Below are 15861 nucleotides of genomic sequence, written 5' to 3'. Positions count from 1 at the left end.
ATATATATATATATATATATATATATTACATTTTAAGACTAAATATATCATATATTTATTCTCTAGTGGATTAGTTTTACAGGATTGTGAGACTTTTATTTTGTTAAAAAATATATTATTCCAATCTATTTGTTTATTATCCTATTGAGTATTAAAAAAATGTTAAATTATCTTAGATTGAGATTTTAATGATTTTGTTACTATAATTAGTCTCAAATTATCATATAGAACACCTCGATCCATATGGATATGGAAGAAACGTATAGAACACCTCAATCTTTGCATATGGAATTAACCGTAAAAGAAGTTATGTGTTGGAATTGAGTTATTTGATTAATTTTTAAGTAATTTTTATTTTTTAATTAAATATTATATTTTTTTAATATTTTTCATATATATATATATTTGAAAATCAAAACATAGAATATTCAAATAGATCAAAATCACTCCAACCCAATTCAAATAGAAAAATATATATATATATATATATATATATATATATATATATATATATATATATATATATATATATATATATATATATATATATATGATTCAGAGATGGTTCTAAATAATTGTCAACCAACCAAATATATCAATATATCCAATCCAAAGAATATAAGGTCGGATATAGAGTCATAATTATTAAATATAACCACTTTGTATGACCAAATTTAAATTTATCTAAATAAAAATCAACACAACTGAATTCAGGAACACTCCTAGTTAATATTGAGTAAGACTTTTGACCAAATAATCTAACTTTTCTTCATTTTGATGTTAACAAGATTTTAAATAACTCATAACCTCACCCCTAAAACAAGGCCTAATTAATTGTAGAAAGACGTGTTTAATTTTTTTTCAATAATTAAATATTAAAAAACTAAATAATTCAAAGGACCTGTGCGTCAAAGTGGACTGACAAGCACATTTCACAATACTCCCTCAGATAAACACGAGACAATATATATTATAAGGAAAGAAGTATATTATAATAAAAATATAATACTAATTAAAATCTTCATTAAAAAATATATATATATAGAAGGCTAGAATATATTATTTTTGTATGGTTAGTATATATATATTATTCTCTACCAATCTCTTAAACCCACCATAAAAAAATAGCTTAAAAAAATAAATATAAATATTTTTAAATAACTTCTTTTTGTTTTTTTTGTATGTGTGTGCTTAAACTACTCTTATCATTATTTGTTAAAAATATATTATTTTAAAAAATTAAATAAAAATTCCATATATGATATAACCAACATGAAACACGCATTACAGTTAATTTTGTTTGGTCAAATTGGCTGCATATTATTAAATTAATTCATGTGATCATGTCCCATGAAACACACCATTTTCGATAGTCAAATAATGCATGAAACAGACCAAGAGATCCTCTATACATTTGCTCCTTAAATTTATTTTCTTTCCATATATATATACTTAGTTAGTCTAATATTCTTATATATGTATAAAGAAACTAATTAAATTAAAGTAAGAAATTACAAGATATCAAAGAAATTAGATAAAGATGCATAGAGTCGGCTTGAAACAATGGGGCTTCAAGGGAAACGATAATTTGAAAGCGGCCGAATCTGGTATCACTATACGAGGCGTTGTTAACGATATCAAGTCGAATCTCAATTCATCGGATTCGAGGCCCGTTATTCATCTTGGCAATGGAGATCCTTCTTCTTTTTGTGGCTTTCGAACCACTTCGATAGCTGAGGATGCTGTAGAAGCCTCTTTGCGATCTGCTAAATTTAATGGTTATGCTCCCTCTGTTGGCCTTCTACCCGCTAGAAAGTATGTGCCTCGATTTTCATTACATAATAATGCATTTATACATTCATGCTTCTCCATTTCAATTAATTATAAGTATGTAAATTATACATTGGTAGGTTTGATTTGATTAGTTACAAAAAAACATGACGCATAGTGAATCTATTTTTTAAGCATTATTAATAACTAGTAGGGTTAGAACACCTTAATTTGAATGAAGTGTATTTTTTTGGACTAAGATGATTCTTCACCGTCATAATTTCTCATTTAAATCAAAGTGCTGATTTTTTATTTTTATTTTACAAATATAGGGCGGTAGCTGAGTATCTATCGAAGGATCTTAAAGACAAGATAACATCAAATGATGTTTATCTAACAATTGGTAGCTCACAAGCAATTGAAGTTATATTATCAGTACTTTCATGTCCAAAAGCAAACATCCTTCTTCCAAGACCAGGCTACCCCATGTATGAAGCCCATTCAGCAATATGTCATCTTGAAGTTCGTCATTTTGATCTTATACCAGAGAAAGATTGGGAGGTTGATCTTGATCAAGTTGAAAATATTGCAGATGAAAACACTGTTGCTATTGTTATTATTAATCCTGGAAATCCTTGTGGAAATGTCTTCACATACCAACACTCGAAAAAGGCAAGTTCTTTTTTATTTGATCCAACTTTTATATGTTACTTAATGATATATTAAATGTTATAGATTGCTGAGACGGCACGAAAATTAGGAATATTGGTAATTGCTGATGAAGTCTATGGTCATCTTGCATTTGGGAGTAACCCTTTTGAACCTATGGGAAATTTTGGTTCGATTGCGCCCGTGATTACGGTTGGCTCAATATCTAAGAGGTGGATAGTTCCCGGTTGGCGGTTAGGTTGGCTCGTGACGAATGATCCACAAGGCATTCTTAAAAAACATGGGGTTCTTACTATTTTCTCTATTTCTCTTATCTAATATTAAAAAGATAATGTTGTTAGAGTTTCTCATAAGGATTTTTTCTTCTATATTACAGATTATTGATTCTATTAATGGATTCATGAATATTTCTTCTAATCCAACAACTCTTATTCAGGTGAGTAATTAAAATTAAGTTATTAGTTATTCTGTTTTTCAAAATAATAACTTTATTTAACATTGATCAATGAATTATTTTAACAGGGAGCTCTTCCTCAAATCCTACTTAGGACAAATGATGATTTCTTTTCTAATATTATTGATATCTTGAGAGAAGCAGCAAATGTTTCCTATCATTTTATAAAGAATATTCCTAGCATCACTTGTCATAACAAACCAGAAGGCTCCATGTTTATAATGGTAATAAAAAAACCCTAAGCTTTTGAAATCACAAGACATGAATGTTTATAAGTTAATTCATTTCGGTTTAGGTGAAAATCGATGTGTCGATGCTAGATGACATATTGGATGACATGGAATTTTGTACAAAACTAGCTAATGAAGAATCTGTAGTGATTTTACCAGGTAATATTACATTATTCGAAGAATCATAAATTCATGAAGGATTAATCTAGTAACGATTTAAATTTTGTAGGAGTTGCGGTGGGATTGAAGAACTGGTTGCGGATATCATTAGCCATAGATCCAGAATCTCTTATAGAAGGCCTTGGCAGATTGAAAGAGTTCTGCATGAGACATGCCAAAAAGAAATGATATTTGGTTTTATCAATTGTGAACATTTTACTCTAAAACAAATGGAGTCATATTAATGTATTTATTAATAAAGTCCAGTTCTTGCATAGGTTGGAACTTTGATAGTAGCTTTGTTAGATGAATTGGTAATTGGATTTAATGTCACATAACTTCATTTTGAATGTTATTTATTTTTAATTCTTAAGTTTGAGTCTTGTTAGTTTTGTATGGGCTTGATATATTTTTTAGCTTATCTTTGCAGTATTTCTTTTGTTGGATTAATAGTTTTAAGGTTGTATATTTCAAATAAATAATTAGGTAATTGGATTTAATGTGACAATACATGGTTTTGAACATGTTTATTTATTTTGATTGGATAAGAATTTGTATGGATGTTTGATTTGGGATTTTGTTTATTTTATCTTAGTTGTTTTGTATATATGTACTTGACATGTTTTTGAGTTCACCTCTACAATATTCTTTGGTTGGATTCACAATTAAGTTTATGATCATATTTATTGTTCTAGTGGGTTTAAATTATAGTTTTCCTTTTTTTTTAATGAATTAAGAAGATTGTTAAGAGTTGTATTTATTTGTGGTTAAGATATATAGCACGACAAAGACACTATAAACATTAATTTCTTTAAAATAGTAAGAAAGAATACGCTTAAACAAAATTTATGGGTAATTTAAGTGACAAAAGATTGTTTAAAAGACTAAAAATTTAATTTGTCGAGTTAAATATGCAAGTTAATACTTTTTTCTTAAGAAAAATAGTTATAACTAAGTATATTTTATGAAAATATTAGAATTTTTTTTATGTAAAAAGCTAGAATGATATCTCACAACTATGACTTTAACTTTAATTTAAAGTGTTTTAAAATAATCAAATTCGTGATATTTGATCACTTGAAACTTATTCTTACAACTTGAAATAACATAATTTTAAAATAACTAAGAATTATAATATAAGATAAATATAATTTACTAAAAGAACATAAAATAGTTGAAGTTTAAAAAATAATATAAAAAATTTAAAGAAAAATAAATATAGTTACACTGACTTCCTAAAGTTAATTATAAATATGCAAGTTAATACCTTCTTAATAATATTAGTAATAGCTAAGTATATTTTATGAAAAATATTAATAATATTTTTTTTGATGTAGAAAACTAGAATGATACTTCGTAACTATAATTTTAAGTCAGTATTTTAAAAAAAATTAATTTCGTGATATTTGGTCACTTGAAATTTATTCTTTATACAATTAGAAATAACTTAATTTTAAATAACTAAGAATTATAATATAAGAAGATAAATATAATTAACTAAAACAACATAAAATAGTTGAAGTTAAAAAAATTATATACAAAATTTAAAGAAAAATAAATATACTTACACTGACCTCAGAATTATAAACAACCATTGTTTCTTAGGATACATATAATGGGTATATAGTCTAATCCTCGTTAGAGAAAATCACAAGTACAATATTATAATAAATAAAAATAATAATCACTTTATTACCATTCCATTTTTCTTTAAAATATTTGACTTTATCAGATTTGGTTTTATATTTACTTAATGCAAATTCCATAAATATCAAGGTAATTAAGATATTTATATAAAATATATATTGAATCATTTCAAAAATCACACATACCAAAAACAAACAAAAATAACACTTAAAATAAAACATATTCACCACACCTTAAGATCATGATTATTTCAGATGATCTTTTACATAATTATAATAGATATATGAAAATAAAATCTAGAAATTTTCCTCATTGTCAAATTCATTGGTAGGATCGAAACGGTTGGCCTTTTCCTTTGTTCTTAAATCATAATAATTGTCATCATTATTGTTGACGCCAACTTGCCCTTGATATGAATTGTACATCTTATTGTTTTCATAACTATAAGGATTTTTGTTCACATTGTAAAAATACTTACCGTTCTCCATAAACCTCGTATCGCTCATTCCTTGTTTCTCAACCTTGTACTGATTGTTACTAGATTTCCTCGTATAACGATTGGTGTCGATGCTGTTTTTGCGGTTCTCAACAAAGTTAGTATCTTTCGATACCTCATCGTCCTCATTAATGAAGGGATTCTCCATATCACCTTGTTTCTGATTATCATCTTCTCGGTTATCATCATCATCGCCCAACTTATGTGTCTCCCCAATTCCATATGGATATGCCTGAACACCCGATTTGGGAGTGTCATTTTCGGATTGGCTAATGTATGACTTTCCATATGAAATTGGACTTGTATCCTCGTTGTTGTAGGAATTAACGTTGTTTCCTTCAAAACTATTTGGTTGGCTCTCCGAAACCTCCTCATCGTCGTCGTCATCTTCTTCTTCTTCATCGATCTTGTTAGAATAAAGGGTGGGAAGATCATCGACGGGACTATTGGAATCTAGACCGAATTTGTTGGCTTTTTCGATGGCGTCGGATTGAAGTAACGAAACATGAGAATTGGAAGAAGTGGTTTGGGAATCGATATTGAATTGTTTGGGAGTGGCCTTATGGAAGAATATGCTTTCTCTAGCATCGGACATTATAGAGCCGAAAATGGCTATGATGAGAAACAAACAAAGAGATTGAATAGAGATAGCCATTGTGAAAGAAAGAACAAGATGAGAATTTAGACAAGAGTTTGTAGTCTTTTATATAGTGGGTTATTGTCTTTGAGGAAATGGGAATGGAGATTGAGTCATTATTACACAAATTGAAACGGTTGCTTTTGGTTTTACCATATTGAATTTTGAGAATAAATTTACTAAATGTGTAAAATAATTTCGATAATCTTTTCTTTTTAGATGGAAAATTCATTTTATTTATTATGTCCTTTATAAAATACGTTGACTACAAAATTAACTCAAAACTTAAGGACAAACGAATGACAAATCGAGTTGAGTTTGATCTATAAAAGATTCGTAGAACTAAAATGGAACCTAACAATTATCATGAAACTCGGGTAGGAATAGTGAACTTTCTTGGGGAAGGGCTGGTTACTACCATTGTTTGATTTTTCTTTATATTATTTTGTTTTTGACTTTTGCTATTAGATAAATAAAATTTAATTTGGAGAGAACAAGGTTCTATGAATATTTTAAGGATTGAGACAATTTAGCACGAAATAGGAATTTTAGAAAAATCATTCCGACATAATCAACATTCAAATCGCATCTTTTATAGAAAAAATTGAAATAATAACAAATCACAACAATAGTTGTAATAAATTATAATTTGCAAAAAATAATAAAATTCCAAGCCTACAAATAAAACTCAAGCATCTGAAGTCCAAGGTTTACCCTCCCTCCATGTTATGGGATTTTCTTCTGTTTTTTTTAATGTGACAATAGCTATTTTAAAATTTCTTCTACATTTTTGGGGCATCTTACACTAAAAAAATATATGATATTTTTGTTTAATTTGGAAGAGGCTAATTTTTTTCTAAATTTTAATTCATTGTATAAGGAAGTCAAATAATCTGTATCAAGGAACTCAAATAACTCAAAACTCATCAGGGAAGAAATGAGACATTGTAATTGTATCTAAATAAAAAATTACAAAACTTTTTTATTTTTTACCAATTATTAATTTATTATATATAATTATAATATGATATTTTTATATTAATTTATAAATTAAAGCTATAATAAATATTAAGGGCTAACTAAGACATATTTTAAATAATATGCTAACATAAAATTTGATGGAGTTAAAAAAAATGGTCAGAATGAATGATTTGAGCCAATTTTTAAATTCAGTTCACAAATTGAATCGAGTCAATTTATAAAAGAAAATTTAGACATGGGCATAATTCAAGGGGCAAAAATGAGCTTTTTCTAAATGTTAACATGTTCATAGCAAAAACAAATAAAATAAATGTAAACATATGTGAAAACTTGTAATAATATATTTATAATCAGATTTTATTAAATAATTTAATGAATCTTAACAGATAATCACAAATATTTTTTGAAATGAGACAGATATTCATAACTATTACAGCAATATTGTCAAAGATTATTTATTGAGTCTTTAATTAGACCAATTACCCAAAAATAAAATTTGGCGTTTTCAAAGTTATTTCATTTCTCAAAGCATCTATAAAAATAAGTAAAGTCTTCCATTTTCAAGTTCCAATTCTTTCTTAACATATTTTTCAAGTAAGTAAAAAGGCTTGTTTTGATTTAATATAAACAAATTAATATTACATTACAATTTGTTTTTATCAATTGTTAAATATATAGAATATCAATAGCCTCATTTTTTTTTTAATATTTAATATATTTTTTAATTATTACATCTTATTTTTTTCATCAAATATTGTAATCTGCTTTGGGTAATTATAGTGATTTATTTAAATAAAATATTAGAAACTATTTTAAGTTAATTTAAATGATAATAGTTTTATTTAATAAATCAAATTATTATGTTCGTGCTAACTTTATAAAAAATATTTAGAATTTATTTAATGCTCTTATTGCTGTGCTCTTTTTCCATATGAATATCACTTTGATTATTTGAAAATTATATCTATTTATTTATTTTTTTTCTATATATATTTTTAATATACATAGAAATGTTAAAAACAAAATTTCTAAAACCAGTTAATGAATCTATATTAATTTTTTGGAAACTACATTATTATGATTTTTATTTCTCTATATATTTTTAATATAAAAACATACAAATTGCTTCCAAAAGATAGTTGAATATTCCAAACTAATATATTACATTTGATTGAAAGTGATTTGTTGAAAGAAGATTTTTGTTCTTGGAATGAATTAACTAAAAAAAATCCAGAAGATTTTTGTTTTTGGAATGAATTAACTAAAAAAATTCCACAGACATAAAGTATATAAGAAATCTAATATTTATTTATTCATTATTAGTTTTATAATCTTTGGTTAATTCCGTTTGACTGAAATCTTAAATTTAATCTTTCAGTTTGAGGTTGAAATTTGTATATTTAAATTTTCACACCTTCATATATTTTCGAGGGTTGGTTGATTATTAATTGAAAAACAATCCTAAAATCATTTTAAAGTTTTCTGTTAAAACAAAACTCAATCAATCAACCTAAATCAAAAACCCCTAAATTTGAATTTAGAAAATTTCAAAATCGGGTTTTCTATTTTTTTTTTGGGTGGGAACGACTTAGCGTCATTTTTTTTTAAATTCACAAAAACGGAAAAAAAAAACCATGAGTTTAAGAGATCATTCTAGACAGGCCTATAATAATTTTGAAGTCGTAACATTCTGAATAAAAGCTAAAAAGTTAAAAACGTAAATAAATTATCTGTTTACAATACTTTCAATTCTAGTGAGTTTAAAAAACGGTAAACTCCAGTTCCTACAGATATTTCAGTTCTGCTCCGTGCTTGGAATTCGGGTTTCTATTCTTGAGCAACCCAGAAAGTTTCCCAACATGTTTCTAATGATGTTGGAAACATATTTGGATTCTAATTTATTCATTTTGATCAAAAACTATTTTTTTTTTTATAAAAAATAAAAATTGTAGTTCTTGAATTGGTCAAAACGATCATCCAGTGTTCATACTTTGATTTCAATCAACTATATGAAACATAAGGAAGTTATTACAAGCTCCTTACGCTTCATCAAAGCGCAAAAACCAGAAACCCGTTTTTTATAACAAAATTGTTTAGTTTAATGAAACTCCTTCCCGATCGAATGATACATCAAGATGATGCTCAAAATGATCCTATGAACTATTGGAAACTTCTCATGCCCTTGGATCAAAGGATTCGGGCCTCAAACAAAAACATCAAAACCTATAGTTTTGATGTTTTTGAAGACCAAGAAATTTAGCCCTAGCTTATCTAGGACCGAGGGACTTTAGCATCCCGACCGAGGGACATCAACGCTTAGGGCTAAGGTTAACCCAGGACCAAGTGTTCTTCATACTTAGGACCGACAAAATTAGCCTGAGGCTAATCTAGGACCGAAAAATTCTCGCACCCAACTGAGAATTCTCGAGCCTCGACCGAGGATTTCAACACCCTGACCGAGCGACATCCGCACCCGACCGAGGACTTTAACACCTCGATCGAGGAACTTTAGCACCCCGAACGAGAATTCATGAACCCCGATCGAGGGGGTTCCGACCTAGGACCGAGGGTTTTAGCCCGACTGATGAAAATCGCACCTAAGATCGAGAGCACCAGTCCTAGGGCCCGTTTGGTTCCATCTTTAGAATTCCAAAATTATTTTTGTAATTTTGAGATCCTAAACCATTTTTATATCTCCAAAAAAAATAGAAAATGATTTCAAAATATTTTTAGAATATTTTCATAAAAAAATATTTTGATAAGCATTTATTTGAGATTTAATTTTTTAAACTATGATGTTTTTAAAACTGATGTTTTTCAGGTATATTCCCCCATAATTGCCGTCATCAAGCTACATTACCAACATTTAAGTATTATTGTTATAATTTTAAATACACGAAAATTTGTGCATATCTAGGACTGAAAGAATAATTGGTTAAAATAAAACGTTATACAACCATTTTTTCCAAAATTTAAGATTTTATAAAAGAGAGACCTTTTTTAATGGTTATGGAAGATGTAGCGTACACATATATTTTTTTTATTGATTTTAAAATAAAATCAATTGATGACACCTATCAAATAAATAATATTTTAAATTAATAATTTTAAATTAATTTAAATACTGATTTCTAAAATCAAATTTTAATTTGATTATTCAAATCTAAAAGATGGTTTGAAGTTTGATCACAAATCATAATTAATTTAAAAGTTCATGACATATTTTTATAAATATTTTAAATAATATTTTATTTAATAAACTTATTGACACGTAAACTGACGTTAAAATTTCTCGAATTTTAGAACTTTTTTATAGTTACATCGTACACAAAATATATGCAATTTCATATGATTGTTTAAGACATTTAAGAAGATCAAACAATATTGAATTATTTTGACGCAATTGAAATCTAATAGAATATTAACTAAAATGGTATTCTCAAATTCTTGAGAATTCAATTCCCTAAATGTTCTCTTATTTATTTCAAACAAAAAGGAAAACCAATCAATGAAGATGTTGATCAAAATTCAATAATTTTCAAGTCATCCATGCTTCCCATAAATTGTTTTATTTTTCATTTTATCATCTCTCTAAATATGTATTTTCCAAAAAAAAGAGATACTAGATTGCATTTTGATATTTCACATCCGTTTTTTCATCAACTTGATATTATTACCTCTTTTGTATAAAATAAAAAAATAAAATTATCACATATTTTTTTTTCAATTATTCAATTAATCAATTTACTCAATCAAAATATCATTATATATATATATATATATATATATATATATATATATATATATAAACAAATCATAACATGGAGGCTTATTAGTTTTGCCTTAAACTCTTAACTTACAACTATGTTGGGCCTCACGCTAGTTTTAATAGTAACCCATAAATAAATCAAGTATTCATTAATTTTGAAATATATCATTTTGTATCTATAAGCTTCTTTAATCAAAATTACTTTTTGATATTAACAATTTGTAAGTTAAATTAATATACTAATTTCATTCAATTTTAAAATAACTTAAAAGAAAAATAAAAAATAATCCATGTTAACAATGATAATGAAGATGATGTACGAAGTTCGCTTAAGCACAATAAATCAAGTATAAAAAAAAGTAGCAAAATGTGACGAGGAATAAAAAAAGAGAGAAAACATCAAAGCAAAACCCGATTTAAATAAAAGTCAAAGCAAAACTTATTACATGACAATCAAATTCTAAAACAAATATGTTAGTAAGATGTTTAAACATACATTGGATAAGTTGAAAATAATATCTTTAAGCTAATAACAATCTCGTGTAGAACAACCTTGTTTTTCTTGAGTACATAACTTTTCCTAAATGGTCAAGCTGCCCCCATTACAATAGTATACATAAAAGTATATTATTCCATGGTTGTCACAACTTCCTTCATTCAACTTAAAAGGTTAAAAAAAGTTTTATAATATAAAGTACAAAATCACTCCACCCATAGTGAATCAATACAAAAGGTTAACCGAAGAAAACAAAATATCACTAATTTAATTCAAATTCAAAACGCTTTAAATGGAAATAGAGAATTATTGTGGGGTTGACAGGTTAGTACGCTTGTTAAACAAAAATAGTACAAGTACAAAATCTCCTCATATTTTATTATTATTATTTTTAATATATGTTTTTTTATCACTCATTTTTATTGTATAAAATACAATTATTTATTTGTGAATGAGGACATGAAAACAATGTATTTTTAGAATTTAAAATTAAATATTTTATTTAAATAAAAAATTATTTTTTATAAAAAAATAAAATAAATTAAAATTTAAAACAAAAACAACAGGATTATGTGAATATTTTAAATCAATTGAATTATAAAAAAGTTTAAAGTATGATATTTAGAATCTAAAAAATAGATAAAAATGTCAAATTTCATATAATTCAATCATTCTTCTACAAAATAAAAATTCACGTTCAGTCCTTTTATAATAATAATAATAAAGATGTTTAATAAATAAGTCGAAATGTCCAATATATCAAATCAAATAACATCACGAATTAATTATATGTAGTCCAAAAGTTAATTTCATATCTTACAGTACCACAAATATCATTTTATTATAACAAAATCAAATCCAATACAAACACAAAACATGATTCAATTGTTTTCCCTCAAGAATACAAAAGATTATTAAAAAGTAAATCCCTAGTGAATAGTCTAGTCACCACCACTAAGCTTATTTAAAAACATAGATGATTGATCCAAGCACATGCAACTATATATAATTCATCAATGAACTAGAATATTAATTCTTCATTCACCATTAAGAAAGCTGGTCTCATTTCTTTTTAGCATGCCTTTTGCAGAATTCTTTCATCCTACAACCAAGCCCTTCTAGGAGAGATTCAGGCTCTATAGCAAAAGATATGCGCAACCAGTTCTTAAGCCCCACAGCAACCCCTACGAAAAACATTAAAATAATTTATCGGAATTTACTTAGTTCATGAGTTATGATTCTACGAGATTATTATTAAAAGTAATCATTTACCGGGTAAGATCACTACTGATTCTTCTTTTGCCATCTTCGTACAAAAGTCCACATCATCGAACACATCTTCCAGCATTGACACGTCGAGTTTCACCTAAAATCCAAAAATAATATTATTTTCATCACATAATTATCAACTTTACTAATAATCTTTATTTTTTGTTACCATTATAAACATGGAGCCTTCTGGTTTGTTATAACATGTGATGCAAGGAATGTCCTCTAGAGAATCATAACAAACATCTGCTGATTTTCTCAAGATGTTTGTAATTTTAGAAAAGAAAAAATCAGTTGTCTTCTCCAAGATCTGAGGAAGTGCACCCTGTTAAAAGAATTCATTGATAAATGTTAAATAAACATTTTCTATAAGAAATAAAAAAAAAATATATGTTACACCTGAATAAATGTTACTGGATCAGAAGAAATATTCAGAAAGCCAATAATAGAATCAATAATCTGCAATATAGAAAGAAAAAAAAATCTTATCAGAAACTTATGCACTATCATTGATTGTACTAAATAATAGAATCGGATAATGAGTGAAAACCCCATGTTTTTTAAGAATGCCTTGAGGATCATTTGTCACAAGCCAACCTAACCGCCAACCGGGAACAATCCACCTCTTCGATATGGAATCAACCGTAATCACAGGAGCAATCGAACTAAAGTTTCCCATCGGTATAAATGGGTTATTACCAAATGTAAGATGATTGTATACTTCATCAGCAATTATCAATATCCCCAACTTTTTTGCAATCTCAGCAATCTATAACATATTAAATTAATCAATTAACATGATTTTTTTTAATATCAATTAACATAAAGTTGAATCAAATGAAGAGAACTTAATTGCCTTTTTCAAGTGCTGGTATTTGAAGACATTTCCACAAGGATTTCCGGGATTAATGATAACAATAGCAACGGTGTTTTCATCTGCAAGATCTTCAACCTCATCGAGATCTATCTCCCAATCTTTCTCGGGGATAAGATCGAAGTGACGAACTTCGATATTCGAAACGGCTGCATGGGCTTCATACATGGGGTACCCTGGTCTTGGAAGAAGGATGTTTGATTTAGGGCAAGAAAGTGCTGATATTATAAGTTCAATTGCTTGTGAGCTCCCAATTGTTAGATAAACATCATCAGGTGATAACTTGTGATCTTTGAGATCCTTTGATAGATACTCAGCTACTGCCCTATTTTGAATAGAATGAAAAAAATAATTAGATGAATATTCAACTAATGCATTAAAGGATAATGAAAAAACTTTTGTATTAATAATTCTTTTTTGGAAAATGTAATATAATAAAATATAAATGAGCTTAGTTTAAGACTAATGAGAAAAACATAAGTGTTCAAAGTGTCACGAAATACAACCGAATTAACTGTTTTTTGGTATAATATAATTAAAGTGATAACATGTATTTTATTGTGTGACTTAGGAAATAAATAGAATGAGTTCGATCTTTCAAAATAATCATTATTATAAAAGTGATAATAGATAAACTAAAAATTATATTTTACAAAAAAAAAATATCTTCAATTCCTTTTGGTGTCCAGCACTTAAGAAACTTAGACAACTTCTTACATGATTTTCATTGAAAAAATTGAATCACACTTTCAATAGAAAATTAACTTTGAAATTTTCTAAAATATAATTGTAACAAAATACCATTTTATAAGAACATCATAATATTGAATTGATGATGTTTTTTTTCTATATAAATTAAGGTTGATATTTTAAAAAAAATCATCCCAATTTCTTTTTCTATTTGTTGAAATGTGAGTTTTTGTATTGGTCCCTCCATTATAAGCAAGAAATCATGCAAGTACAACTAGAGTGTCTTTTAAACACAAATAACATCAATAATCCAAAAAAACATACATAATATGAAGAAAAACAAATATGATGAGAAAACCACGTCACAAAAAGTATATGATAGATCAATTTCAAACAAATAGGTAAGTCTTAAGAATTTTATTTCATGAGGTAGAAATTCTCAAGAATGCATGTCATTCATGCATGCATGCAATATTGAATGGAAATCAACTAATTACTTACTTTCTAGCGGTAAAAAGACCAACTGTGGGAGCATATCCGTTAAATTCATTTGATCGCAAAGCGACTTCAACAGCATCCTCGGCCACCGAAGTGGTTTGAAAGCATGGGAAGGCCGAAGGATCTCCTTGACCAAGTTGAATCACGGGCCTCAAATCCGATTGGTCGAGATTCGACATGATTTCATTATGAACCCCTCTCAATGTTATTCCAGACGCCTTCTTCAAACCATCGTTCCCCTTAAAACCCCATCGCGGCTGGAAGGGCACTTTCTCTATCGACAAATTGATATTCATCTTGCCTTCAATAATTTATTACTCAAGTTTTCTTTTATACAAAGATTAGTACCCCATGTTTAATAAGATTATGGGAAAAGGTAGGTTCATAGAGCAAGTTGAACAAAAACAAATAACCTAGGTCTTTCTTCTGTAAAAAAATTGATAAACTTAGGTCTTTCTTAATACTCCAACAACCCATTAAGCTTTATTTTTATCAAAATATTTAAATTCTCTATTTAAATGTTACAACATTTTTTTGTGGATATAATTAATTTAATCATTTCTTACTTGTTTTGAGTTTGTCTTTTTTGAAAGTAGATTTCAAGATTTAAAAATATTAAACCAACCATAATAAAATATAATTCTTAAATATGGTTGTAACTTGTAAGAGAACTCGATATCGGTTTCATCCTTTCAAAAATATATATTAGAGCAGGAGAATTTGATGGAACTGATTTTAGAAGATATTAAGGCTCTGGATAAATAAATGCAAATAAGGCCTAGTAAAAAATAGATGGAATGACGTGTTTCCAGTTAAAAATAATTAAATTTAACCAGATAAAAAATAATTAATATTTAATAACAAAAACAACATAATCAAGGTAATTGTTTTGAAGGTCAAATTTTCTAATTGTCAATTCTTATTCATTATTTAGAGTTAATTTAGATTTTAGACTTTCTTTTTCGAGTATCACAAACATCACAATTTGATATAAAATGAAGTTTTGTTTTAATAATTTCAAACGTGGTTAATTTATTATCAATGTAAAAATGTAATATTTATAAATAAATAAAATATTTATCTTAATAATTTAATTATTGAATTTAACGAATTAAAATTTTTGACTATGTGGACACCTCATCTTAATTATAAATTTATTTATTCTTGAATAAATTTTACCTATCAAACTGCAATCTAACATGTGCTCGAATAAAATATATAA

General features: G+C 26.9%; 3 protein-coding genes across 3 annotated transcripts; 1 reads left to right on the top strand and 2 right to left on the bottom strand.

Annotated features, from left to right (window-relative positions):
- The first annotated feature begins 1540 nt into the window (after nt 1–1540).
- On the top strand, nt 1541–3471 carry LOC124946254 (tyrosine aminotransferase-like). Its single transcript, XM_047486820.1, has 7 exons — nt 1541–1815; nt 2070–2442; nt 2506–2724; nt 2816–2875; nt 2962–3117; nt 3189–3282; nt 3353–3471. The coding sequence occupies exons 1-7, from the start codon at nt 1541–1543 to the stop codon at nt 3469–3471; spliced, it is 1296 nt and encodes a 431-aa protein (XP_047342776.1).
- A 1754-nt stretch (nt 3472–5225) lies between these two features.
- Nucleotides 5226–6080, bottom strand: LOC124946253 (putative uncharacterized protein DDB_G0282133). Its single transcript, XM_047486819.1, has one exon. The coding sequence runs from the start codon at nt 6078–6080 to the stop codon at nt 5226–5228; it is 855 nt and encodes a 284-aa protein (XP_047342775.1).
- A 6290-nt stretch (nt 6081–12370) lies between these two features.
- LOC124910272 (nicotianamine aminotransferase 1-like) lies at nt 12371–14833 on the bottom strand. The gene is made up of 7 exons (XM_047450898.1): nt 14643–14833; nt 13434–13776; nt 13128–13346; nt 12977–13036; nt 12747–12902; nt 12581–12674; nt 12371–12492 (listed from the first exon to the last, which is right to left on the bottom strand). Exons 1-7 carry the CDS (start codon nt 14816–14818, stop codon nt 12371–12373), a joined length of 1170 nt encoding a protein of 389 aa, XP_047306854.1. The 5' UTR covers nt 14819–14833.
- Nucleotides 14834–15861: the final 1028 nt, after the last annotated feature.

Source organism: Impatiens glandulifera, chromosome 7, assembly GCF_907164915.1.
Source record: "Impatiens glandulifera chromosome 7, dImpGla2.1, whole genome shotgun sequence".
Lineage (NCBI taxonomy): Eukaryota > Viridiplantae > Streptophyta > Magnoliopsida > Ericales > Balsaminaceae > Impatiens > Impatiens glandulifera.
Note: the sequence above shows the minus strand (reverse complement) of the source record. Positions and strands in the feature narration are given on the sequence as shown.

Excerpts from the sequence above, each read along its gene's own strand:
- LOC124946253 (XM_047486819.1), bottom strand. The coding sequence starts at position 6,080 with ATGGCTATCTCTATTCAATCTCTTTGTTTGTTTCTCATCATAGCCATT.
- LOC124910272 (XM_047450898.1), bottom strand. The coding sequence starts at position 14,818 with ATGTCGAATCTCGACCAATCGGATTTGAGGCCCGTGATTCAACTTGGT. Across the intron at positions 13,347-13,433 it reads AATACCAGCACTTGAAAAAG|ATTGCTGAGATTGCAAAAAA; the intron begins GCAATTAAGTTC and ends AATATGTTATAG. Across the intron at positions 13,037-13,127 it reads GCATTCTTAAAAAACATGGG|ATTATTGATTCTATTATTGG; the intron begins GTTTTCACTCAT and ends TCTATATTGCAG.
- LOC124946254 (XM_047486820.1), top strand. The coding sequence starts at position 1,541 with ATGCATAGAGTCGGCTTGAAACAATGGGGCTTCAAGGGAAACGATAAT. Across the intron at positions 1,816-2,069 it reads GGCCTTCTACCCGCTAGAAA|TGCTGATTTTTTATTTTTAT; the intron begins GTATGTGCCTCG and ends TTTAAATCAAAG. Across the intron at positions 3,283-3,352 it reads ATCTGTAGTGATTTTACCAG|GAGTTGCGGTGGGATTGAAG; the intron begins GTAATATTACAT and ends TAAATTTTGTAG.